The sequence below is a fragment of the Monodon monoceros genome, unplaced genomic scaffold (genome assembly GCF_005190385.1).
Source record: "Monodon monoceros isolate NGI ecotype Baffin Bay Population unplaced genomic scaffold, NGI_Narwhal_1 Super_Scaffold_6, whole genome shotgun sequence".
Classification (NCBI taxonomy): domain Eukaryota; kingdom Metazoa; phylum Chordata; class Mammalia; order Artiodactyla; family Monodontidae; genus Monodon; species Monodon monoceros.
The window spans coordinates 3009519-3035408 of NW_021703783.1; the positions used below are offsets into that span (position 1 = coordinate 3009519).

A 25890-nucleotide genomic window follows, 5' to 3' on the forward strand; every position below is an offset into this window, starting at 1 on the left:
GGGGTTGCTATGGTGATGCTTCCTGGGTGGAGATGCAGGGAGGAGACCCTTACCTCTCCCTGGGAGGGCTCACCAGTCCCTCGGGCCCTGGCTGCCTTTCAGGTGAGGCAGGTGGGGAATAGGGCTCGTAACAGGAGCTGCTTCGAGGTGGGGGGCAGAAAAGCAGGGCGGGCTGGCTCCCAGGCCTCCGGTTGGGGGTGGAGGTGGTCATGAGGCGCCTGTAACTGGGCCCATCCTTCCCTAATGTTGGTGGGCGCGTGCCCCTGAGTGGGCCTTTCTTCAGGGAGCCCTGGAAGGCCTAAGTGACCCAGCAGGCTCAGAGGTCCCCAAAAGAGGCTGGCTGTGCAGGCCTGGCACTGGGAAAACTGCCAATTGACTGCTGAGTTGGGAGGACGTGCCAGGGCGGAGGAGGGAGGTGACCGGGCCACAGCCCTTTGCACTCTTCCTTCCAGGCCTCCGTGTTGGCCTCAAGCCTTGCATCTTCCCTGTCACAGCCATTTTCATCATCACCCACTTTCCTTCCCAACCCCCCTCACACTGTAGGGACCAGATACCAGCGCGCCACAGACCGGCATGTGCCCCTGGGCTTTATTGAGTAGGTAGTTACAGTAGTGTTTTGGAGCTGGGGGCTGTGCACGCGGTCAGCTGGGGCCCAGGGCGGCTCTCTGCAAAGCTGGGTTCTCTGTAAAGCTGCGGCGCCAGCTCAGACAGGCAGGCAGACAGTCCAGCCAGCCTCCGCCTCCTAACTCGTCTCTCTGGCATGATTAGGGACCTTATCAGAGAAACGTCTCTCGGGCACATCTGGGCACCCACTCTGCTCCAGGTGCCTCCATGCCCCCGCCCCACTCTTGACCCATAATAAGAGACTCTTACACCAGGATTTCTTCTTGCAGGAAAGCTGACTTGGAAACGTGGGCAGGTGGGAGGCAGTGGCAGTAGGAGGGATCCTGGCAGGCTGACTCGCGTATCGGGGCACCTACAGTGAGGAACCCTCGAGGGAGGGACCTGGGAGGAACTGTGCACTGCAGCCCTTCCTACTGCAGGAACCAAAAGCAAGTAACAGAAGCGAACTGAACCTCCTGGTTATCGTGACCCCCTTCTGGCAGCCTCTAGATAATGATCTAAGGAGATAGATAGGTTTACATTTATAATTAGAGGATAATTAGGAACATATACACCATTTACAAGGGCCACCCTGCCCGCTGCAGGGAAGTTGGGGGGTGGCTGGGCACAGGCACAAACAGTCGGGGGCGGGGGGGCTCCTCATCTCTTTTCACCCTTGTTTTTGCTGTTCCTACCCCAGCTCCTAGTAGGGAGGGAGGAATCAGAGTCTCTTGGGGAGTGGGTGGCACGGAGACTGGTCACCAGCACCTCGCGGCTTGCAGAAGGCCCAGTGGCGGCTCTGGCGTGACACCTGCCTTGGCGTCACCAGGCCAGGTGGGCTGGAGGAGCAGACGGCCCCCGCCTGCCGTCCTGGCGCAGGGCGCCCGGAGAGCCGCCAGCTTGAGCGGTGCGGTCCTGTCTCTACCGCAGCTCGGGGATGAACTGAGCCCAGCCGACGTCGTCGGAGCCCAGCAGGTCCTCCTCCAGGCCGGGGAAGCTGATGTCCAGCAGTATCTTGCTGAGGCTGTCATTCATCGTGTCCAGGACCAAGCCTTCTGTTAGAGAACGGTTGGCCGAGAGGCCGGCAACCTGCAGCTCGGAGGAGCCTGGCTTGGGGACCTCCATATCTGAGGAGGGACAGCCGCTGAAGGGGTCAGCAGTGATGTCAAAGGGCTCGGAATTGAGGAGCTCTCGGGGGGAGTCAAAGAGGGGGACGCTCTTCAGCGGGGTGGCGCTGAGATCCGCCAGCTCCAGCGAGTCCGGCAGGGGCCCAAAGGCACCCTGGGGGGTTCGTACGGGGCTGAAATCGAGCTCCCCAACTTTGGCCGGGGGCGTGAGCCTCCAGGATTCGGGGGTCACGGGGAGGGCAGATTTGCTTGGGGTGGAGGAGATGGGCAGCATCTCCTTGATGGGTGTCTTGAAAGGCCCGCCCTCCTCCTGGGAGGAGCCAAGCTGGGAGGCAGGCTGCGAGGACCCTGCTGTGGCTCGACGGGAAGTCCCGGGGCCCTCGGAGAAGAGCAGCTCCGGCTCGTCCAGACAGGGTGGCAGGAGGTGCTGTTTCCTTCGAGACCGGCTCCTCTCCCTCCTCTCCCTGCGTTTGATGACAAGCAGGTCAGAGACGCAGCGGGCTGGGGACTTGGGCCCGCTGTAGGACTTCTTGGGCCTGGGGATGGGGGAGCGGGACGAATCCTCCCAGGAGGGGGACGATTCCTCCTTGACAGATGGGCAGGGCGAGGGCCACTCTTCCAGGGGCGGGCTCTCGACTTTGATGGGTCTCCCTAAGTGTGGCGTTTCCTCCCCAGGCTGCACTTCTTCCTCCTTGATGGACTGGACTGGAAGCAGAGGAGACAGCCCTTCTCCAAGGAGGAGCTTCTCCTCTTTCACTGGTCCTGCCGTGGGCAGAGGGGCGACGCCCTCGTCCGCGAGCAGCACCTGCAAGGGAAGCAGGTTAAGGTGAAAGCCAGGTCTGGAGATTCAACCAGGCAGCAGGTGGGACACAAGTTCATGACTAAGACAAGTAACATGCGGGTACTGATCCTCTTTTGTCTTTTTAAAGTCTTCAAGACTATTAGACATGAGACTAGATGATGAAGGTGGTAGTTCGGTAAGAGACAGAGCGTTTCCTGGGCTTCCCTGGTGGCGCAGTGGTTAAGAATCCGCCTGCCAATGCAGGGGACACGGGTTTGAGCCCTGGTCCGGGAAGATCCCACATGCTGCGGAGCAACTAAGCCCGTGCTCTGCAACAAGAGAAGCCACCACAATGAGAAGCCCACGCACAGCAGTGAAGAGTAGCCCCCGCTCGCCGCAACTAGAGAAAGCCCGCCCACAGCAGCAAAGACCCAACGCAGCCAAAAATAAATAAGTTAAATAAATAATAATAAAATTAAAAAAAAAAAAAGACAGAGCGTTTCCTATGGTGCTGGCATAATTAGTATCCATCTGAGAGAAAATAAATGGCTGTTTCATACCATATACAAAGACTTAAACAGAAGAATTAAAACCATACAAATCCTGAAAGGGAATCTAGGAAACTACATGTACAGTCTGAGGGGCGGGGGGTGAACTTCTTAACCAAGACTGGAAACCCAGAGGCTGTAAAAGAGAAGAGAGACATACTTGACTCCATAAAAAATGTAAAATCGGGGCTTCCCCGGTGGCGCAGTGGTTGAGAGTCCGCCTGCCGATGCAGGGGACGTGGGTTTGTGCCCCGGTCCGGGAAGATCCCACATGCCGCGGAGTGGCTGGGCCCGTGAGCCATGGCCGCTGAGCCTGCGCGTCCGGAGCCTGTGCTCCGCAACGGGAGAGGCCACAACGGTGAGAGGCCCGCGTACAGAAAAAAAAAAAAAAAAAATCTTAAAAGACAGGTTAATATTTTAATAACAAAGAAACCACAAATTATTAGCAAAACCCTATAGGAAGATGGGCCATGTCCATAAATAATCGTCTCACAGTGAAAAATTCCCAGTGACCAAACGCAGTGAGCAGGTGCTGACTTACCGATAAGCAAAGGACGATAGAATGAAACAAGGAGTTGTCCTTCGTACACCACAGGGGGCAAATATTAAAAAGACTGATAACACCCATGGCTGGCAAACATAGGTCTTGTTGGTGGATGTGCGAATTATCACAGATTTTTCTGGAAGCCAATCTTACAATATTTAATAAACTTTAAAATAACTGTTCACTCAGCAATCTCATGTCTGGTTCTCCCACAGAGATAAAAACACTAGTAAGAAAGATACTTGCAAAGATATTTATTGCAATGTTCGCCAAAGGGCAAAAAGACCTAGAAACATAATGGGCCCGTGAAAGCGGAATGGTTGGAAAACGTACGGCAGAGCCACACCATGGAATATTATGTAGCCATTAAAAAACAATGCAGGGCTTCCCTGGTGGTGCAGTGGTCAAGAATCTGCCTGACAATGCAGGGGACACGGGTTCAAGCCCTGGTCCGGGAAGATCCCACATGCCGCGGAACAACTAAGTCCATGCGCCACAACTACTGAGCCTGCGCTCTAGAGCCTGCAAGCCACAACTACTGAGCCAGTGTACTACAACTACTGAAGCCCACGCACCTAGAGCCCGAGCTCCGCAACAAGAGAAGCCACCACTATGAGAAGCCCACGCACCACAACGAAGAGTAGCCCCTGATCGCCACAACTAGAGAAAGCCCGCGTGCAGCAACAAAGACCCAATGCAGCCAAAAATAAATAAGTTAAATAAATAAATTTTAAAAAATGCATTAGGGAGTTCCCTGGTGGTCCAGTGGTTGAGACTCTGCGCTTCTACTGCAGGGGGCACGGGTTCTATCCCTGGTTGGGGAACTGAGATCCCACATGCTGCCTGCCACGGCCAAAAAATAAAATTAAAAAACAAAAAAACCCCTCAAAAAAGTAAAAAACAAAAAACAATAAATTAAAGTGATGCCAAGTGACTTGGGAGAATTTCCCTGGGGCAGAAAGTGTGTGTAGGGCCTCCCTGGTGGCAGAGTGTTTAAGAATCCGCCTGACAATGCAGTGGACACAGGTTCGAGCCCTGGTCCGGGAAGATCCCACATGCCGCGGAACAACTAAGCCCGTGAGCCACAACTACTGAGTCTGAGCTCTAGAGCCCGCGAGCCACAACTACTGAAGCCCGCGCGCCTAGAGTCCGTGCTCTGCAACAAGAGAAGCCACTGCAATGAGAAGCCCGCGCACCACAATGAAGAGTAGCTCCCGCTCGCCGCAACTAGAGAAAGCCTGCACACAGCAGCAAAGACCCAACACAGCCAAAAATAAATTAAAAAAAATAAAAGTGTAATACGATCCCATTTTCAACACTGTGTGTGGTGTGTGCGTGTATAACATGGCTGTGGCGATCGGTGTATGCAGAGTATACTAAGAGCATGAACAAATGGGAGAAAGCATGCTAAACTGTCAACATGGCTTATCACGGGAAGCAGGGGTGACATGGGTGAAGGTGAGGCGAGGGGAAGCAAAAAGAAGAAAAGGAGATGTAAAAGACTACATTGAAACAAAAACAGTGTACATGCTACAATCACAGGAATGCATTTATGTAAAATTATCTATGCTGGTAGGTATACTTTTATGTATATTAAAATGATATATATATATATTTTTTGCGTTATGAGGGCCTCTCACTGTTGTGGCCTCTCCTGGTGCGGAGCACAGGCTCCAGACGCGCAGGCTCAGTGGCCATGGCTCACGGGCCCAGCTGCTCCGCAGCATGTGGGATCTTCCCGGACCGGGGCACGAACCCGTGTCCCAGGCACCGGCAGGCGGACTCTCAACCACTGCGCCACCAAGGAAGCCCTAAAATGATATTTTTTAAATTAAAAAAACAAAAGCAAAAACAGGGACTTCCCTGGCGGTCTAGTGGTTAAGGCTCCATGCTTCCACTGCAGGGGGCATGCGTCTGATCCCTGGTCCGGCAACTAAGATCCCGCATGCTGTGTGGTACGGCCAAAAAAACCCCCAAAACCAAAAAACCAAAAACAACAGAACAAAACGAAAACAAAAAACAAAAGCAAACCCAAGGCTCTTTATCTGGAGCCCCCACTACTTCCATCTCAGAGAAAGGGGCACAGGGGCCCTTCCTGTACTTGTTACAGGCCAGCTCCTGCTCGCAAATCCTTCTCTGCGTCACGGCATGGTCCTAACTCACTGTCCTCAGCCCTCGAGGCTAGACCACTGATGCTCAACCAGGAGCAACTCCCCCCAGGGGACATCTGACAACACCTGGAGACATTTTAATTGTCACACCAGGCGGTGCCCCCGACATCTAGTGGGGAGAGACTAGGGATACTGCTAACACCCTTCAGTGCACAGGGCAGCACCCCTCCAACCCCAACAAAGAACTATCCAGCCCTAAATGTCAGCTGTATGGAGGCTGAGAAACCCAGAGCTAGACTGGCCCATCACTATACCATTGTTACTGGGGGCCTCCAGGGCATGCCCATTACAAAGCCCTCTCCAGGGACCTCCCTGGCGGTCCAGTGGTTGAGTCTTCGCGCTTCCAGCTTCCAGCGCAGCGGGTGAGGGTTCGATCCCTGGTCAGGGAGCTAAGATCCCTCAGGCTGCGCGGTGCAGCCAAAAATAAATAAATAAAAATTTAAAAAAGAAAAAAAAAGGCCCTCTCCACACCTGTTTGCTGCCCAAATCTACTTTGTAAAACCTCCTTCCCTTGTGAACTCTTCCTGAACCGTCCCAGTCCATCTGTTATAATCACCCTTGTCTGAACTCTTATAAACTCATCAGGCATGGGTGGGCCTTCCAACATCCCTTACATCATAGGGCAGGTTTCTTTTTAGCTCTTATAATGCTGTTGCATTTTCCTATGTATCGGTGCCTTGTCTACCAACTAGACGTATAAGCTTCTCAAGGGACACTTGGCAGAATCTCTAATTGACTGGAGTCTCTGCTCAGAGAGAACCCGAGGCACTGACCTTGGGGGCGATGCGGACTCGCTTGCTGTGGCAGGCGAGCTCTGAGCTCATGAGTGAGGCTGCCAGGGGCAGCGGCACCTTGACCGAGGGCTGCAGCACCAGGGACTGGTTCACTGGGAACTGGATGGGCACCAGGTACGAGCTGACCCGCGGCAACAGAGGCTTCATCTTCCGCCCTGGGGGGACCGGGAGGGGTCAGGAGCAGGACCCAGCGACAGGCCCCTTCCAGGCTACGGGATCTTGGCTCTCCTTCCCTGGGCTGGGACCCCCGAGTCTGCTCCCTACAGGTGCGCCCCCCGGGACCAGGCTCCCCCATACTAACGTGTGCCCAGGGGGAGTTCGGTTTTGATGGCCACGTTCCGGCGGAGCTCAGGGTTGGGTCGTTTCTGCTGCTGTTTGGGGCAGAGAGGGGGAGAAAGAGACCGGGTCAGAGACGCAGGGGGACGAGGCAGGCGACTCCACCAGCTGCTCCGGTACCGGGCATGGAGCGAACCGACCGCCTGGCCCTGGGCAGGTGGTGGCACAGACACACGGCAGTGGGCGGTCCTACCACCTCATCCAGGTGTTCTCACCCCCGGGATGCAAAGCACGGAGCTCTATGAGGGGCAGAGAAAAGCCAGGTAGAGAAGTGAGAGCAAAGACGGCCGCCCTCCAGGCCCATGCCATGCACCGTGGTCACCATCTTGCAGGGAGACTATGGCGGGTTCTCCTGCCACGCGCCGCGCTGCTTGGGGCACCGCGATGAGCCCATGGGAGCAGGAGGAGGTGGAGGTCACGTGTCCTGAACACCCAGCAGCTCAGGTGCTCTGCGTTCAGGGCTGGCAGGCACCCAGCCACAGGCTCCCTTTCCTGCTAATGTCTTGTCCCTGTCACCGAAGCCATGCTGAGCGTGGAAAGGAGGCAAGGTCGAGCCCCGAGCGGGAGGGAAAGAATCTTACTGATTCCAAGTGCTCGGGCGATTGTGGAGACCCTGGGTCCAGTGGCTGGTGGTGGTCAGGCATCGTGGGAGAGAAACGAGACGAAGTTACCACCAGTGCAGTCAAGCTGACCAGACTGGGCAAACCTATTCCTGATGGACGCCGAGGGCCACCCTCAACAACGGTCCCTCCCGGGAGGACAAGGGCATCTAGCGGCGCCCTTGTGGGCGCTCTGAAACTCCAAAGCAGTCGCTTCTGACAAGAGATTCAGGCGCTTCGTTTCTGCTCTCCGGCCTAAAGAAGGGCTTTTTAAAAACCAGGTTTCCCAGACTTCCTCTGTAAGAGTCACCTGAGATTCTTGCTAAAAACACATATTCCTGGGCCCATCCCAGGCCTACTGAGTCAGAAGCCCCAAGAGAGGGGCCCAGGAGGCTGTATTTTAACAAGTGTTCCAGGCAGTTCTTGCCACAGGGCAACACTGCCCCAGGAGGTCCCGGTTTGGATCAGAGAGTCCTCTCTGTGGCCTGGTCTAGCAGAGAAGTGTACCATCCCCTACGGGCTGGCTGGCCTTTAACTCTACCCTGATCAGATGAGCTCATCCCAAGAGGACTTCTTTCCTTTTGCGATGGATCTCATGACCTCCAACACCGGCCTTATTTGGATGCTTACCTTAAACACCTGGTCCAGCGTCAAGTAGCGATTGGCACTGGGGTGGATGGTCCAGAAGGAGACCTTGCCGTTGGCAGACGTCTCGCGGACAAACATGTCGTGGAGAGAGAGGTTGTGGCGGATGGAATTCTGAAAGTAGAGGATGCCACTCATCAGCTACTTTGGCTCTGGAAACACCACTGCCGATGCCCCTAGGGAAATCAGGCCCAGGCCTTGTGTCCTCGTAGCCTTGCCTATTGGCAGCTCCTGTGACACTCCGCGTGGCAGAGCTGGCAACCTGAGCCATCAACCCGTCTGCCCAGTAGGGACAGAGACTGGGGCCATTCCTGAGGTGGTGATAAAGCAGAGACCTGGACAGTTGTCAGGGGCTGGGAAAGAGGAGTGAGGCTGTGGGTGACAACCAGTAGCCAGAGAGGCGAGTGAAGAAATTATGATGCCAGGGAGCTCCCTGGTGGCCTAGTGGTTAGGATTCTGGGCTTTCACTACTGTGGCCCGGGTTCAATCCCTGGTCAGGGAACTGAGATCCCACAAGCCACGTGGCATGGCCAAAAAAAAAAAAAAATTATGATGCTGGGGAATTCAGTTGAGGTGAGTGTGAGGTTAATTGTCCTGCTGTGGGGAAAACAATACAAAAGCCCGTTGTCCTGGGACAGAGCATCTGTTGGGGCACCTACGCTGTGACTCTGAGTCCCGTGTGAGCTATGGCTCCCAGGCATCTGTGTTCCCGTGAGCAGGAGGAAAAGATCCCCGCCTTCTGGAGAAGAAATGTGACTTTATAGAAGGTGAATCTTTGGATCGTGAGGCTTACAGATTTTTTTTTTCATTAATATCTTTTCACAAAGCTACTTAGTCACTCCAGCTGCTGTTCAGTGTAGCACAGAAGTGGGCTCTGTGCTGTACTGAAGAGTCTCCATCAACCCAGGGTAGCGACAGATGAAGTGGTTACAGGGCTGTTAGTGATGCTTTTGTCTGGATTCGGCAGGATCGAGTCCCAATCCAAAAGATACGGTTGTTGAAGGTTCTAGCATCCTTGGCACTTAACTGCTCCCTCCGCACCTGACACAGACTACTGCCCTTCCGTGTAGACAAACTGTTGGGCCGGACTGACCTTGACTGTGGCTGTTACAGGACACGGTACCTTCCAGCCTGGCTTGGCGATGTGCTTGAAATAGGGGAAGTGGTCCTCGATCCAAGTGTAGATGTCTTTCAGGGTCATGCGCTTCCTCTCTGTACTGTTGATGGCAAATTGTATCATGGCCATGTAAGAGTAGGGTGGCCGCTCAGACATGGAGTCTGGCCAGGTTGCCGATGCTCCCAGGGGCCCCTCAACCTGAGCGCTCTGAGAAGCCAAAGGGAAAGAGAAAAGGCAATGACACGGAGAGTTCACAAGACCTCTCCCGCCCCACCCCACCCCAAAGAACATCCCCTAGAGAAACATTTTATCCCATAGAATTGTACTGGAAACAAATCATCTGAGACCACTATTCCATGGAATAAAATTTTAGAGTTAGGAAGAATCTTAGAGGTGATCTAATCCAGTCTCCAAACATAGAACCACTTCTCTGTCATCAGTCATTTTTTGGAAGATATTGCCCAATAATAATTAGAAGTCCAGTCTTTGTCAGTTGAAACCTCTCAGGAAAGTCTGGGTACATGTTATGACTCTTAAAGCATCAACTGTATGTTAAAACTACACCCATTTTCCAGACCTGAGCGTCGAGGGACTTAGGTCTTAGTCTGATTTCTACTCCTGATGTGATATGAATAAACCCACCTCCTTTCAATGTTTGTACAAGAGAAATATTCCCAAGGGTATGGGACAGACAAATGTCAGCAGGGCACACATCTGGCTAAGTCGCAGGCAAAGATCTGATCATCCATATTTTAGAAAATTGAGCTATAACTTTGTAAAGTACACAAGTTCTAAGTGAACAGCTCAGTTTTCACTTATGTACACATCCACGTAAATTTTCCCTTTTAAAAACTGCTGAGTGAAGTAAGTCAGAAAGAGAAAAATAAATACCGTATGCTAACAAATATATATGGAATCCAAAAAAAAAAAAAAAGGGTTCTGAAGAACCTAGGGGCAGGACAGGAATAAAGACGCAGACGTAGAGAATGGACTTGAGGACACGGGGAGGGGGAAGGGGAAGCTGGGATGAAGTGAGAGAGTGGCGTGGACATATATACACTACCAAACGTAAAACAGATAGCTAGTGGGAAGCAGCCGCATAGCACAGGGAGATCAGCTCCGTGCTTTGTGACCACCTAGAGGAGTGGGATAGGGAGGGTGGGAGGGAGGGAGACGCAAGAAGGAGGAGATATGGGGATATACGTATATGTATAGCTGATTCACTTTGTTATAAAGCAGAAACTAACACATCATTGTAAAGCAATCGTACTCCAATAAAGATGTTAAAAAAATAAAAATTATTTAAGGAAAAAATAAAAAGAAAAAAAAAAATTGTTGAATGATGGATTAAAGGGTATATACAAAGGGCAACCATGAAGAACAAACCCAGGCTACACAAATGGGTCAAATCAATTTTGATTGCTGGAGAGGTATTTAAAATTCACAACTAACTCATTTTATTTGCTATTAATTTATCTTCTAATAAAACAATCTTGTTAAAAATGCTGTATTCCTTTCATCCTGTTGGGATACCTCTTTAAAGTTCAAGTGGCTTTCCAAACTAGACCTCTTCATTATTTCCTGAATACTTACTCAATACCTACTAAGGGCACAGTACTAAACCCAGTGCTGACGGGGTAGAGTGAGCCACAGGAGTCTGCCCTCAAGGAAATTTCACAGATAGGGGCGAGGGAGGTGCGGGGGGGAAGATCCCAGGTAGAAAGGGAGCTCCAAATTATATAGAATCACACTAAGTGAGTGCTAATACCAGAACTTGGAAATTCTACTCCACAGGCTGCTTGATTTCCCTTCTTAGAAATTCCCTGCACCAGCTCTGACTGCCCTAGTGAGTGACGGGACAGTTCACCTTAGCCTGACTCCGCTCCAGGTGACGATTCTCCTTCTCCTCCGCCTCTTGCTTGATGCTGCAGGAGCCCAGCCCATCGGAGGTCATCTTTCCAAGCCACTGGATGTTTGTCAAGCTGTTGTCTAGCGTGCAGCCGGCTGCCTCGCTGCCAGCTACAGGGGAAACAACCCAAGACGCCGCTTAGCTGCCTGATCCCGAGCCCAGCAGGCCCGGTGAAGCTGGCAGTTAGGGATCACCTCTGCCCTGAGGGACAGGGAACACATGCTGACTCTACTGTGGCCTCCCGGGTACTCTGCCCCATTAGGATTTCGGGAGAAATTCAGGAGCACGGTTCAAGTTGCATTTCAATCTGAGCCACACTGAGCCTTAGAGCTCAGTCAAGGCGACCTTATAAAAGCATGACTGAGCATCTCAACAAAGAAAGTCACTTTTCCTCCTCATGCTTTCTCCTTCACTAAGATGGAGAAAGATTCCTATTTCCTTATGTGGTCAATGCAGGGGATAACTAGAAACGATAAACAAATCCTTTTCCAATGTAAAGAAGGCAGTAGAAATGCTAAATTACATTGCAACCCCTTTGACAGTGCCCAAAGGATCCGGGTCAAGGTTTTAGGATGAATAAAGGCAACACTTTCGCCCGGTTCGGGCAGACGCCTGTGTGCCCTAAGCATCAATGTGGCAGACTGCAGTCCTCACCACCAGAGGGGGAAGGCTAGCTCCTCAGCCCTTTGCCTTACAGGCCACATACCACAGTTCTCCCATCTCTGCCCGGGAAGGGCTCCAGGTGGTCTAGGAAGATTCACGTCCTTGGATGCAGACTTTGGTCCCAGGGTCTCGGTGATCACTTCTGCCCTCTTGGGACCACTGCTGGCTTGGGCTTGAGGCTGGGGTCCTGCAGGGCGAGTGGGGGCTCCGCCGCGGCTGACGAGGATGAATTTATTGGGCCCGCTGCTGCCACTCTCCTTTCCTTTGGCAGTCAGCGCTGTGATGATGCTCTGGACATTGGCATTCTTGGGGACGGCCACCACTTGCGTGTTGGGCATGGTCGGGTGGTTAATCATCTTGATCCCGGCTGGAAACTTGCAGGGGTTGGACTCGGCCACCTCCTTGGAGGCCTGCGGTTGAGCAGGCTCTTGTTGGGCAGGGGGCCTCTTAGGCTCCTCTTCTGATGTGTCACCTGGGGCATTCTGAACAGGAAGGGGCAGCTTCCGTCTTTTGAGAATCAGTGGCCGACGGGGGCTGGTTTTCATTATGAATCTGTGCTTTCACTCTCCATTGAGAATGACAAGCATGGATCCTGGAAAGTACAAGGGGGGCAGCAGGAGGTCAGAGGTTGATTAGGCTGAGAAGGAGGTTCAGTTAGGGAGGGGGTCTTCCTCATCACATGACCAGGAGCACAAGCCCACAGGCCCAGGTGAATACTCCTTGGGGCTCTGTAAAGACCACAGACAATAAGGAGATGAGTTCTACTGACGAAAGTTAAAACTGAAGCAAACAGAAGAAATTCAAAGGAGTAAAGTGGGATTAGGTTGGCTGTAGGTCAACATAGTCAAAGCTCTAGGAGCTTAAGAATGTTTTGGGAATTCCCTGGCGGTCCAGTGGTTAGGACTTGGTGCTTTCACTGCCGAGGGTGAGGGTGCAATCCCTGGTCAGGGAACTAAGATGCCACATGCCACACGGTGTGGCCAAAAAAGAATGTTTAGCTACAGAAATAAATAGGGAAGCTACAAAAATGTGGAAATGTCTCTTATTTCCTACTGTAACACAGATCCCTTGCAATGACTATTGGGACGGGAATGCTGGAATAGGACATTCTGACAAGACTCTGATCCCATAATCCATTCTAGCATAGACCACATATTTTTTATACCAACTTACTTTATAAATTAAAGGATCTGAGCCCACAAAATCAGAGGAAAAAGGCAGATTGTACCATTATTGTCACACCACTGAAGAAATCATCTTCCAGCTCACAAGACCTCAGATAAGGGGGAAACTGCTCTACTCAAGGCCCAGGGTAACGCTAAGGGGTGACATCATTTCACAGGCTATTATCCTTGCCTTTCTTAAAAAAAAAAATACATTTTTCTTTTACCGTTTGCAAACTATTTATATAGTGACATTTTAGTACTTGCATGTGCTTATTCATATTTTGACTTTCTAAGCATGTGACTGTATCGCTTAATTTCTCTTCCAGAACCAAGACTGTTATCCCTGTCTTCTGACTAACAGACTGTGCTATCTTCAGTGTGCTAAGGTGGTTTTGTAGTGTTAAGGAAAACTGTTTTATCTTTTAAAAGTTGTGTTTTTTGATTTTAACAGATCTGTGGAATACTCTACTATTGTGTAAAGTTGTGAAATTCTACTGAGAGGTACTCTGAGCGACAGAGGAATGGGCTGTCCCTTTTTTAGGATATCTGCCTTCTCCCTAAAACTGACTGTCACACTCGCCTGACATTTGCCATCTGCTTAGAATCCACAGACCCTCTCCACTCTGCCTCCTTTTCCTGTATATCTAGGTTTCCTCTACCTTCAAATCTCAGTTTTACTTCCACCTCCTATCTCTTCCGGCCTCCCTCCCTCCACCCATCAATCAGTAGATACTAGTATTCGCTCCCCACCCGCAAAAGATAACTTCCTGGTCTAAAGCTTAATTTTCCCTTCTACTCTGACCAGCCTCTTGCTACCACTGCCAACACTTTCTAGCCCGGAGGCTTCCGGAGCGGCTCCCGGGACTCACCCACATCCAGACCAGGGCTAGGCTGCGAGGGTCTCCGGAACCCGGAGGAGGGTCCTGGGAAAGGGCGGAGTGGAGGCCTAGAGGTGAGAGCAACGGGGTTCAGGGGAGTGTGCGAGCAGGTCGGCCTCGGCTCCCAGCGCAGTAAGCTCAGAGGGACCCCAGCCGCCGTCTGCCGGAGCAAGCGGGCCGCCCCTCCTCCCGGGGGGAAGGCCGGGGGCGCTCAGCGGGAGAGGTGAGGAGGGCCGGGAGGCTGGATGCAGCAGCGCCGCGCACCGTCGCCAGCCCCGTCCGGAGCCAGCCCTCCGCGTACTCCCGGCCCCGGCCTCTCGCACGCCGCCCACTCACCTCGCTTGCACCGCCGGACTCGCCGGCTCCGGGCGGCTCCGCGCTGCTCCCACCGGCAGGCCGGGTAGCGACCCCGGCTGCGGGCGGGGAATCCCGGGATCCCGGGAGGGAGGGGGGGGTCCCGGGCCGGGGCCGGGGCCGGGGGTGGGGTCCCGCTCTGAGGCTTTCAGTTTGTTCCGCTGTTTGAAATTGGCGCCGGCGGAGCGTTGAGGTCACGTGACGGGCGTGGCCAATCAGCGCCGGCCCTGTCTCCGCGTTCAGCCGGGACGCCGGCGGCGGCGGCGGCGGCGGCGGGCGGCGGGCGGCGGGCGGCGGGCAGCGTGCGGGTGGGCCGTGCCTGGCTGTTGAGGCGGGCGGGGCGGCGGCGGGAAGGGCAGGTGAGACAGCCCGACCGGGCGATTGAGGCGGACGGAACGGCTGGCGAGGCAGCCCAGCCGGGCGGGTGAGGCGGGCGGAACGGCGGCCTCGTTGGGCGGGTGAGGCGGGCGGAGCAGCGTGCGAGCCGGGCGGGCTGGTCTGCGGCGGGTGAGGCAGACAGAGCGGCGTGCGGGCCCGGCGGGCGGGCGGGCGGCTCGGCGGCGGGTGAGGCGGACGAGGCGGGCGGCTCGTGGGGAGAGCGCAGGAGGGCGGTGGGGCGCGGGGGACCCCAGGGACAGTGGAGACCCCGGGCCAACCCCGCCCGGCTGCGCTGCGCCCGCCGCCCCGGGCTCTTCCCCCCTCGCTGGGGGCACTGTCCTCCGTTGACCTCCGACCAGCGACCGTCGCGGGCCCCCGAGCGGCCTGAGGCCTCCTGGAGCGCAGTTACGACCTCGTTCAGGTTCCCTCCTGAAAAATTATTCGCACACGGTGAACCCCGCCTCCACCCTGAATCTTCGAGTTTTGATCTCCTCCCGCCCCCCGCAGTCTTTTCTTTGTAGTAAAGGACTTTATCTACTAACTTAGTCAACACGTTTAGTTGAGCACCTACCATGTGCCAGGCCGCGCTGGGATGCAGTGGAAGACGGGGTCTTTCTCCTGCGCTTACGGTCTGATGGGAGCAGAGAGGGGCTCAGACAGATTCTCAGCGAACTGCTTATTTAATCAAGTGGAGAATTACAGCTGCGAAGTGATAACTTAGAGCTCAGGGATAACTTTTGAGTATGTAAATAAGGGGATTTTGCCTTATGGTAGGTGAGAAAGGCGTTTCATTAATCTTTGGCTGCGTTGGGGCATTTTCTCTAGCTGGGGCGAGCAAGGGCTACGGAGTCTCCGGTTCGGTGCGGGAGCTTCTCATTGCCGTGGCTTCTCTTGTTGCGGAGCGCGGGCTCTAGGCGCATGGGCTCAGTAGTAGTGGCTTGCGGTCTCTAGAGCCAGGCTCAGTAGTTGTGGCGCACGGGCTTATAGCTGCTCCGCGGCATGTGGGCTCTTCCTGGACCAGGACTCGAACCTATGTCGCCTGCATTGGCAGACGGATTCTTAACCACTGCGCCACCAGGGAAGTCCCAAGAGAAAGGCATTTCTGATGAACTAAAGCTTCGTCTGAGATCTGAGGCCTTTATGCAAACACGGGAGGGAGACCTTCCAAGCCAAGGGAATAAGGTGTGCAGGGCCAAGCCGCAGGAGGAAGCGTGGGCGGTACAAAGGCTGAAGAATATCTGAGGGGTTTGAGCTAAGAGACCTGCACTGGAGTGTGTGTGAGATGAAGCTGGAACCAGAGCCACAGGACCTCAGCCACCACTAGGACTTTGGTCCTTACCCAAAACTCAAAAATTTTAAGCAGGAGTGTGAGTCAAGATCAGATTTGCAATTTAAAAAGGTCCCCCTGCAGGGGGTGCCAGAGGTTAGGGTAGACCAGTTAGGCTATTGCATTACCCCTGGGTCAGAACTGTTGGGACTTGAAGGGTGGTGGAGAGAGAGGAAAAGAGGGCTAGGGTAAGATTATTATTTTTCACAAAGGAGGAATGCTTTTATCAAATTTTGAGTTGAATAAGTCTCAAAAATTGCCACTGATTCTGATCCCACATTTAATACTGAACTGTCACTAAAACCCACAAATCTGTTTTTTTCCCCAAAGTATAATTGACATAACACATTATGTTAGTATCAGATGTACAACATAATGATTACCTATTTACACCTCAAAATGATCACAGTAAGTCTAGTTACCATCTGTCACCATACAGAGTGACAAAAAACTTTTTTTTCTTGTGATGAGAACTTTTAAGATTCTCTTGGCAACTTTCAAATTTGAAATACAATATTGACTATAGTGACCACACTGTACATTACATCCCATGACGTATTTATTTCATAACTGGAAGTTTGTACCTCTTGACTCCCTTCATCCATTTTGCACCCTCCCCACAACTGCCCTCCTCGAGAGAGCGGTTTTTTTTGTTTTTTTTTTTTGCCGTACGCGGGCCTCTCACTGTTGTGGCCTCTCCCGTTGTGGAGCACAGGCTCCGGACGCGCAGGCTCAGTGGCCATGGCTCACGGGCCCAGCCACTACGCGGCATGTGGGATCTTCCCAGACCGAGGCACGAACCCGTGTCCCCTGCATCGGCAGGCGACTCTCAACCACTGCGCCACCAGGGAAGCCCGAGAGAGGGGTATTTTTGAAGACATGTTTAAGAGGTAGGATTGACAGGGCTTGATGTTGGGTTGGATGGTAGAGGGAAAAGGTAAATGTCAAGGTTTTTGGTGGCATAGCTGGATGAATGATGATACCATTCCCTGAGCAAGGGCCCTGGAAGATGATCACTTTTACGGAGGGGGGTGCAGGGGAAACGAGCATGAATTCGGGAGTAAATGCTTTGAGTTTGAGGTGCATTTGAGACATCTAGTTGCTATCGCATAGGCAGTGGAATATTTGGGTCCTGAGTGTGGAGAATTCTAAGCCAAATATAGAAACGCTTGACTCGTGTACTTCCAGGTGGTTATTGACATGTCAGCAGACGATTGCCTGGGAAAGGCGTGTGGAGTGAGGAAGGCTCCAAAGCCCAGCCAGAGGGAGAGGCCACAGTAGCAAAAGGGACTGACCTCTAGTTACAGCAGAAAGGAAGAGGATGGATGCAGATGTACTGAGGTTTGTGAGCTCGCCTTCTGGAAGATGAGAGTGTTTCCTTTGATGGCTCCTGTGTTCTTTGTGAAGTAGGAAGTAAGGCGGTTGGTTTGGAGAGAGGAAGAGTTCCGAAGTTTTAAGACAGTGGGAAAGTTTTAAGATAACCTTTGTGCAAAATGAGTTGATCAAGGACACAGTAGGACTGCTGCACAATGTGGTGTCCCCAAGAGGCTGGGGACTTTGAGCAAGGCGTGAACTTCGGCACTTCTCCCTGGAGCGGTTGTTACCACTGTCATCTCCCCGCTGGGCTCCTGCAAGAGCCTTCCCCCTCGCTTCTCTGCCTCCTTTCTCTGTCCCCCCTCTTCCCAACCCACCTTTCCTACAAAGCACCTAGAGCTATCTTTGAAAAGTATAAATTGGACTGTGTTACTTCCCTGTCCAGAGCCCTGCGGTGACTTCCTCTTGCACTAAGCATAATTCAGCCCAGTCCTTACCCTTGTGTTAACGCTGTGTCACGTGAACTGGCTTCACTCCTACCACTCTCCAGTTCAGCCATGCTGACCCTACTGCTTCTTGAACAAGTCAGACACATTCCCATCTTGTGGTCTTTGCACTTAACTGTTCTCTCAGTCTGGAACATTCTTTCTCACATCTTTCTCTTGTCTGCTTGTTCTCCTTTCTTCATTCAGGTCTTTGCTCAAATATCATTTTTCAGATAGGCCTTCCCCGACGACCCTGTCTAAAGTAGCACTGGGTCAGCTCAACCCCTTACGCTGTTTCACTTTTCTCTGTACCTCTAATCACTTCCCAACTAGATGTAAGCGCCATGAGGTCAGGGATTTAATTTTGTAATCTGCTATATATTTCTAGCACCCGTAACAGTGCCCAAAACACAGCGGGCACTCAGTAAATATTTGCTGAATGAATGAATGAACAAATGGATGTATTCATTACCTGTGTTCTCCCTAAAATGTTTGTTCCTTGAGGGTAGAGACTTCGTCCTGATTTCTCTTTACATGTATCTCCACTGCCCAGTGACATAAATCAGAGTATGTTGCTTTGCTGTTGTTGACTGAATGAAGGAATCATGTTGTATAATGGAACCAGTCTGCCCTGCTGTGTGCCTCTCCCTCCAGCATGCCCGGTGGCACCACCCATTCACCTCTCGACTCAAACTTCCGTCCCACCAACCCATTGACAGAACCCTTATTAAAACTGATCTGGGGGCTAGACCCACTGGACGTGTTCTCAGACTTGTTATTCCTTTGTGGGTCCTGTTGTCCCTGCCTCTGCCTCCCGCCTCCCACCTCTGCTGACACTGCCCAGGTTCCGGCTTCATCGGTTCTCAGGCAACACAGTTACCTTCCAACTGGTCCCCCTGCTTCCAGGGCACTTGATCTCACCTTTCACACTGTTGCCTGGATGACCTGTCTAAAAGACAAAAGCAAACAAAAACCAAGTATGGCATCTAGGCGACAACTGAAAATTTGAACCCTGAATATTTGATATTTACTATTTAAGGAATTTACACATATAAATATATATTAATGTATATTATATAAATATATATATTTATATATGTTAGTTGTGTTACTAGGAATGATATCATGACTGGGAACATAGTATTTTCAAAATAATAAAGGGGTAGGGGAAGTGGATGGGGTGTGGATGGGATGCGATCGGTCGTGGGTTGATGGTTGTAGCTGGGTGATGGGCACGTGGGAGCTCATAATATTATTAACTATTTTTTTGTATGTTCGAAATTATCTGGGGTAAAAGTTAAAAAAAAAAAATCCAAGTGTGATCATATCCGTCCGCTGGAAAATCTTCAGTGACTACTTAGGCCAAAGTCCAAACTCAGATGGTCCGCCTGGTTTTCTGCCCTGAGCCTGACACCACGTCGCTCCTCAGGTCTTGCCTTTTGTCTTTTCATGCCTGTGTCCAGCTCTGTGGAGTCTGAGTGCCTGGATTCGCAGTGCCCCTTCCTGTCTCTGCCTTGGTGTGTGCTGCTGCTCAGCCTGGAACGCCCCCCCCCCCACCCTTTGGCTTTTCCTAGCCCTTCTATACCTAGATCAGGTATCACCCTCTCCAGAAGGCCCCCCCGGGGGGAGTGCAAGGGAGCACTGCTCTCATTATTGTAATTGTCTGTCTCCCTCTGTTAGACTCTCAGCTCGTTGAAGACAGGGGCAGTCTGTGTCTCTACAAGTGCTTGGCACCCAGTAAATGATCATGGGATAAGTGGTTGGTTATTCATCTTTAAACTCCCAACACCCAGCATGGTGCTTAACACGTGTTCGATAAGTGTTCATTGAACGAATGTTGTTGAGTGTGAAACTACTGTGTATTGCCTTGGTGGTGCAGGTGTAGGAAGCTGATGTAGGTACCACCTCATAATCTTGGGGTAGGGCTGCTGGCTGCTAGCAGAATCGGCTGGCACAGTGTGAGGCAGAGCTGGGGAATCAGCAGATTGTTTTCTCCCAGCTTTTGTTTCTTCTCCACAGGCATGGGTTGGAAGCGGAGACTCTCCCTGGACCTGACCACAACCAGCATCATGCAGTTACTAACTGCTCTACCCTCACCTGTTGATGCCTCCCAGGAAAAAACGCCGCCAAATTTCCCAGAAACCCCAGCTGCTATTCTGCCAACAACCACTGGAGGGCCCCAAACACTGCTATGGGTCTCCCCAGCTTCCTATCACCCACACTAGACAGGTGCCCAGCAAGCCCGTTGACGACAGCACCATCACTTCCTGGGTAGGCCATGGGATTCTTGCCTTGACTTTTCCTCTGCCAGGCTTCTCACGCTGCCATGTGGAGACTCGTGGGCGCAGGGACAAGGAGGTGGTGTACTCCTTTCTGTCCTCAGCCATGTTCTCTGGTTTATCTTTTTTCCTGAGTTCAGACTGAGGCGTGGGTTGATTGGAATTGGAGTCTTTCCCGCGCCCCACATTCCCCTGTAAGAGTTCAGTATAAAAGTTTCGCTGTCCAGTAGCTGGGTGAGAAAGCCAGAGAAATATCAGAACAAGTAAAAAATGAGATTGTTCCCTGAGCTTCCCGTGAGACGTGGAGTTTTTAGCTAAGTACTCTATTTACTGTTTAAATGACCAAACGTTGAAGAAGAATCCTCAGAAATGGCATATGTTCTATTTTGACAGTTTAAAAGCCCTGGGAAGAGAACACAGCTACCGCATGTCAGGGAAGTAGTGTAGCAAAAGAGCCAGACAAAAGCCTAAGAGAGCTTAATAAGTGTGCTTTGCCCACGATTGCTGGGGAGAACCAGAGCCCTGGCTTCAGGACTGGGGAAGAAACATACATGTTAGAACCCTGTTGATGAGGAGGAATGAACATGTGAACATGTATCGAGTCCTCACTATGTGCCACGCCCCCTGCTATTTGCTTTCCGTGCCTGATCTCACTCCCCGTTCTTTCCTTCAGCCCTTCGTCCTTCACTGGGGCCTTCTTGGTGTCAGGTGCTCTGCTAGGGCTGGGGATCGATGGTGAATAAGACTGCTGGGCCCGCTCTCAGAGTTGAAACATAGACAGTTAAGCGTGTTGCAGCCGTATGGTATGATGAAGCAAAAGAGGCATTGTCCCCGTTCTTGCACAGGAGGGAACTGAAAGCCAGGGAGATTGAGTAACTTGCCCAAAGCCCGTATCCCTTGGATACTGTTATCCAAATAGACAGCTGCTTTTGTTTTGTGTCCATTGCTGTTATGGGCCCCCATTTAGGATTCTGGTCATGGGATGCAGTTTCCTTAGGTTTGTATTTGGTAGTTGGTGCTCTTCACTTTTTTTTTTTTTCTTTTGGAATCCTTAGGTATCACCTCAGTTTGATACAACAGCAGAAAGCTGGTTCCCGGTCAACAGGAAACGTCATTGCCGAGACCAGGCAAGGCGTTCAAGTCGACAGTCTACCAGCTCCAAGTTTCCACACCTAACATTTGAGAGTCCACAGTCTTCTGCCAGTTCAGCCAGACCTGGGATCCCCCTAGTCAGGGACTGTCCCGGTCAACCAGAAAAGGACATTTCTGGAAGGCCCTTGGTTCCCATGCTCAGCCCCCAAAGCTGTGGGGAGCTGTCAGCACATGCACTTCAGAACTTCCCTTATGTGTTCATACCACCGGATATCCAGAGCCCAGAGTCCTCAGGGCAGGGAGGGCCCATTCCCTCGGTGCAGAGGGAAAACAGCCTTCCCAGCTGCTCCCTTCACACAAGCACGCCCAAGAGCCCAGACCCCGGGCCTGTTCTGGTTAAAGACACTCCTGAGGAGAAGTACGGGATAAAGGTCACATGGAGGAGGCGGCGACACCTGTTCACTTACCTCAGGGAGAGGGGGAAGCTGAGCAGAAACCAGTTCCTTGTGAAAAACTGACTGGGTTTCTCGGACATCCGTGGTCTCAAGAAATTGATTGCTGGAGTCAAAAGGGAATTGAATTCCCAGATTTGCTTTTTAAAATATCTTGTGTCATAAACAGTTTTAGTGTCATAAACAGTTCACTTCGTATTTTCCTTGTATTAGCTGTTTAAAATTTTTAAATATCTTGTAACTGTTTAAAAAGTCTAAATAAATAAATGGCTGCAGAAAGTTTTTAGAGAACCCTGCTTCTGTCACTAATGCAGCAGTACTGCCCCCTCTACAAATGGTCTTTCTCAATTGTTCCCTTTAACCACTGCTTATTCATCCTTTTAAACACCTCATTCAAACTAATTCATTCCACATGTCTGAGTACCGACTCAGTGACCGCTTCCTCTGTGACCAGATGCACGGAAAAACTCGAAGCAAACTGTGACTTTTTGTAGTTGAGCTGCTGTCTCTGCAATCTTGGCTTATCTGCTGAGAGGGCTGGAAGAAGAAAGGGCAGCAAGCCTGTTTTAATGAGTCAGTGGGACCACGGGAGATAAAGGGGACATAGGTTACTTAGGGTTACTATGTTTTGAATTATTGTTTCCAACTGTAGTAATCTGTAAATATTAAATAGGGTGGGAAAACGATTTCTTGTAACTGTTTAAAATGTATGTAAATAAATGTATAATCTTTTCAAATACTACTTTTTATTGGAATTCATGTAGAAGGACTGCCTGGTCAACAAAATGTCTCAATTTTCCTTCCACCCATACAAGTAGCATCTCATTCAACTCCATTCCGTCAGCCTTCAGAACCTAGTCTGTGTCAGGTCCAGCCCGAGCTAGACAAGCAGGGATTATTTTAAAGATGGGGGTTTGAAACACAGATAACCGTGTTCGGGGTCACACAGTGAGTGGAGGCTGACCAGAGAAAGCAGTGCTCGGCTCTCCTAGCTTGTGCCAAATTTTCTGCCTTTTAGAGGCTCAAAACCAGTGTGGGGACAAGTTTGGCCTCGAAATGGAACGCCGCAAAGTCAGCACGCGATGAGTTTTGACGGGATGTTCTGTAGGGACTGTAATGCTGCATATAAGTTGGGGACAAGATTTACTGGATCCGACAGCGGATCTCTTTATGGGATACTGATGCTCGAAGACGGCCGGTAGGCTGCCGAGGGCGGTAGACGGAAAAGATCGTCAGGCGGGTGTGCAGGACAGGTCCGGGGACGCCCTAAAAGCTTGGGCTGGACTAGCGGAGGGGGCGCAGACGCAGTTGGTTGGGAAGGGCTGCCGGGCGAGCAAGCGTGGTTCCGGGAAGTCCTCGGGGTCCGGAGGGGGCGGCCCCCATGAAGCGCCCTGGGAGGCCTCCGGGTATGGACCGCTGGGTGAGGGCAGCCTGGGCGCGCGGCGGTTGCTGGGGGCTGGGCGGCTCCTCCAACCCAGCTGCGCGTAGCAACCAGCGCGCAGCAACCCGTCCGTAGCAACCCTCCCGCGGCGCCGCCACCGCCCCTAGCAACCCACCCGCGGGGGCGGTGGGGAGCAGCGGGCGCGCGGACCAATGGATGCGGAGCGGTGGGAGCGCGATGGCCAATGGGCGGCGGCGACAGTGCGAAGTGCTGTTGCGGGGCTGGGCCGCTGCGCCAGGCTAGCCCCCAGCGCCCCCAGCGGCCGCCGCGCGGGTGTGGACAAGGTCGCTGCTCTCGGGGCAGCGGGATGGAGGCGTCGCGCCGGCGGCCGGCGCCCCGCGGGGACAGGTCAGGAGCGGTGGCGACGAGCGGAGGCTGAAGGGGGCCGTAGCGGTCCGGGCTGGGAGCCGAGGGGAGTGCGGGAGGCTGGGCGGCGGGAGACGAGTGGGGGCGGCGTGCGGGCAGGGGGCCGCCCGCGCCGAGGGCCGGCTCGTGTCCAGTCGCGCCGGCACCCGCGGGGTGGGTCCGGCCTCGTCAGAACGCGTCCGTCAGGGGCTGCTCCGCCTGGGCCGGGGGTGCAGGGTGGTTCCGGGGGCCAGCGGAGCGGCCGTGGTGGTGGCGGCATCCCGCCCCAGGGCCAGTGCTCCGGAGGGGTGAGCGCGGGCCGGGCCGGGCCTGTAGGTTCGGCCGGGATCCCGAAGCGTGGATGCGGGCGGGTGGGGTGGAATCACGGCTTCGCCTGGACCCGAGCCCGTACACGCCGCCCACGCCCGCCTGCTGCCCGGTACCGCCTGGTCGCGGGTCAGCAGCTGAAAACCACTCTAAAGCTTGTCGCCCAGGTAGCCTTGCCGCGGACAAGACCCGTTTTTCTCTTTCGTCGGGTTTTATTTACGTGAGAGCAGCGCTCTGTGAAGTTGGTTTACTGCTTTTTTTTTTTTTCTTTTCCCTGAAGTCAAGAGAAGAAGAATCTGCGTTTCCAGGTATAAATATGGAAGCGCCAGGAGGAGATCCCGTTAAAATTCAGCATCGTCGTTGAATTCGGATGGTGCTCGCTCACTTGTGGGCATTCGGTCAGTCTTAAGTGAGTGAATTTAAGGCAGTAAATTTCCCGGCTACCAGATGTATGGTGTGACTCATGATTTTTGGAAGGAAAAATGGAATTGACTTTGAAATTGAGACCAGGAGGCAAAGAGGTTTTTAAGTTTTTGGACCTGAAGTTTCAATGGATAATTTTAAAGTTTGTCCCTCTTTTTCTTCCCAAAGAAGCCAGCTCTTTAATTTTAAAGTGGACCTCAAAGGGGAATGTGTGAGTCACCAAGTGTTTCTTCTGCTGTAGGTTCAGTCACTGGTTAACTGACTTGTTGCCGAGAGGGAGTGGAATTAATGTCTCTGACTTTTTTGGCTTCCGGTTGTGTGTTTAGGACGTTTTTGCTGAAATACATGGATAGAGTCTTTGGTATTAGTACCTTTCAGTGTGAAGGATAGCATCTGACTTTCAAGTTTCCCGTGACTTTTTTTTTTTTTCTTCTTTGAATGATGAGACCATTTTCCCATGAGGCAGAGTTATTTTCAACAAAGTAGAAAAATTATGAACAAACACTACTTCAAACATTTTTCCTGTATCTGAAATATTTAGTGGAAATTGGAGATGGAATTGGAAACAGCACTCTCAGATTCTTGGCTGAGGTTAGGTGCTTGTACTGTAGATTCCCCTGGAGATGACAGTGGTCGGCTAGTTGCTGGAACTTGAGCCTCTCTGGCCTTCTGTTCCTGATACAGGGTTGAAGATGTGATGAGAGAGACTTCTCCACGTGATGTGACCTTGTGACCCAGGGTTGACTGAGAAAGTCCTAGTGTATGGTTTGTCCATATGCTGTGATTTTTCTGCAGAAATACAAACAGCAGTGATGGCTGGAGGTTATGTCTTGGCCAGGCTTGTTATCCTCTCTCAAGTTCTCTCTTTTTCAAAGGCTTCATCAGATGAACTAATTGTTGGCAGACAGACTTACCCAGTGCTTAAAAATACTTAGATTAACTAATACGTGACTACAGTATGTTTGGCAGATATCAAAAGCTACAGTAAAAGCCTAATAACGTCTAACATGCATGTATTTCTTCAAATACGAAGGCTACATAGAGACCTAGGAAGGAGAGAAGAATCCCTGTAATAAATTTCCTTTCCACGCAGACAGACTCAGACGTTTTTGGAATACTTTTCGCTTCTGGCTTCTCTTATTCTTTCCTATGGAAATGCTGCTGTTTTCCCTGCCTTTGTGCCCACTGAAAGAAGAAGTTAACATTTCTTCTTACCAAGAGGAAAAGTATGCTTGAGTTACTCAGAAGAGGAGCTGAAGCTGCCTTGCTTCTCCATGTTTGAGGATTTTAGGACTAGAAGGGGCCTTGATAATCCTTAGTTCTATTCAAGAGTAGTTCTCAGTGGAATTGTTAAGGCTTCTTTCCAACTAAAATTTCCTGTGGTCTGCTTTTACTTCCTCTGAGTCAGTTCGCTAGGAAGCAGCTCTCTGTGCTAAGTCCATGCTGCCTCGTCAGACTTTCTTACTGTTAGTAGAGGCCGCACCACGCTCCTGTCCCGGCTGGAGCTGGAATCTGCTGACGCTTGGGAAGAGACACACTGCCCACATTCCGATGGCTGTGCTGTCTTGATTAACTCTTAGTGCTCGTTATGAGTCTTGATAGTGAGGATTGGCATCTCTGACCCTTTGCTTTAGAACTTCTGTGACAACATTAACGATTATCGTTGTATCATAGAAGTCACGAGGACCCCTGGAAGGCCACAGTTCTGAAGGGGATTGCATTAGTACTTTAGTTGTTTATCAGGTGGCCCTTGCTGTTTTACCACAAGGCATTGTGGCGAGGGGGAAGCGCT

At 52.0% G+C, this 25890-nt stretch overlaps 3 protein-coding genes across 9 annotated transcripts in view; 2 read left to right on the top strand and 1 right to left on the bottom strand.

The window, feature by feature from the left end:
- Nucleotides 1-1084: 1084 nt before the first annotated feature.
- Nucleotides 1085-13928, bottom strand: FOXM1 (forkhead box M1). Its single transcript, XM_029205536.1, has 9 exons — nucleotides 13873-13928; nucleotides 11881-12429; nucleotides 11133-11284; nucleotides 9272-9472; nucleotides 8134-8262; nucleotides 7486-7530; nucleotides 6870-6939; nucleotides 6548-6723; nucleotides 1085-2535 (listed from the first exon to the last, which is right to left on the bottom strand). Exons 2-9 carry the CDS (start codon nucleotides 12380-12382, stop codon nucleotides 1525-1527), a joined length of 2286 nt encoding a protein of 761 aa, XP_029061369.1. The 5' UTR covers nucleotides 12383-12429; nucleotides 13873-13928; the 3' UTR covers nucleotides 1085-1524.
- A 597-nt stretch (nucleotides 13929-14525) lies between these two features.
- RHNO1 (RAD9-HUS1-RAD1 interacting nuclear orphan 1) lies at nucleotides 14526-22258 on the top strand. 2 transcript variants are annotated; one of them, XM_029205954.1, is made up of 3 exons: nucleotides 14526-14594; nucleotides 19759-20010; nucleotides 21074-22258. In XM_029205954.1, the coding sequence occupies exons 2-3, from the start codon at nucleotides 19843-19845 to the stop codon at nucleotides 21626-21628; spliced, it is 723 nt and encodes a 240-aa protein (XP_029061787.1). In that variant the 5' UTR covers nucleotides 14526-14594; nucleotides 19759-19842; the 3' UTR covers nucleotides 21629-22258. The 2 variants fall into 2 exon arrangements, with proteins under 2 accessions (XP_029061787.1, XP_029061786.1); XM_029205953.1 differs by lacking the exon at nucleotides 14526-14594 and adding an exon at nucleotides 16856-17281.
- An 897-nt stretch (nucleotides 22259-23155) lies between these two features.
- The window catches only part of TULP3 (TUB like protein 3), a 47610-nt gene continuing 44875 nt past the window's right edge, over nucleotides 23156-25890 (top strand). For 4 of the 6 annotated variants that reach the window (XR_003791215.1, XR_003791217.1, XR_003791216.1 and 1 more), the window contains exon 1: nucleotides 23271-23351. Coding sequence is in view for 2 of the 6 variants with exons in the window: in XM_029206352.1 (XP_029062185.1) it covers nucleotides 23311-23351 (41 nt within the window). In the remaining 4 variants the exon portion in view is untranslated. Of the gene's footprint in view, nucleotides 23352-23955; nucleotides 24085-25890 lie in introns of all 6 variants that reach the window. The other 2 variants (XM_029206354.1, XM_029206353.1) reach the window with 2 other exon arrangements.

Coding starts and splice junctions, on each gene's coding strand:
- FOXM1 (XM_029205536.1), bottom strand. CDS start 12,382: ATGAAAACCAGCCCCCGTCGGCCACTGATTCTCAAAAGACGGAAGCTG. Junction 11,285..11,880: donor GCAGAGATGGGAGAACTGTG/GTATGTGGCCTG, acceptor TTTCCCCTGTAG/CTGGCAGCGAGGCAGCCGGC. Junction 6,940..7,485: donor CGCCCGAGCACTTGGAATCA/GTAAGATTCTTT, acceptor TGCCCCAAACAG/CAGCAGAAACGACCCAACCC.
- RHNO1 (XM_029205954.1), top strand. CDS start 19,843: ATGCCTCCCAGGAAAAAACGCCGCCAAATTTCCCAGAAACCCCAGCTG. Junction 20,011..21,073: donor ACAGCACCATCACTTCCTGG/GTAGGCCATGGG, acceptor TGGAATCCTTAG/GTATCACCTCAGTTTGATAC.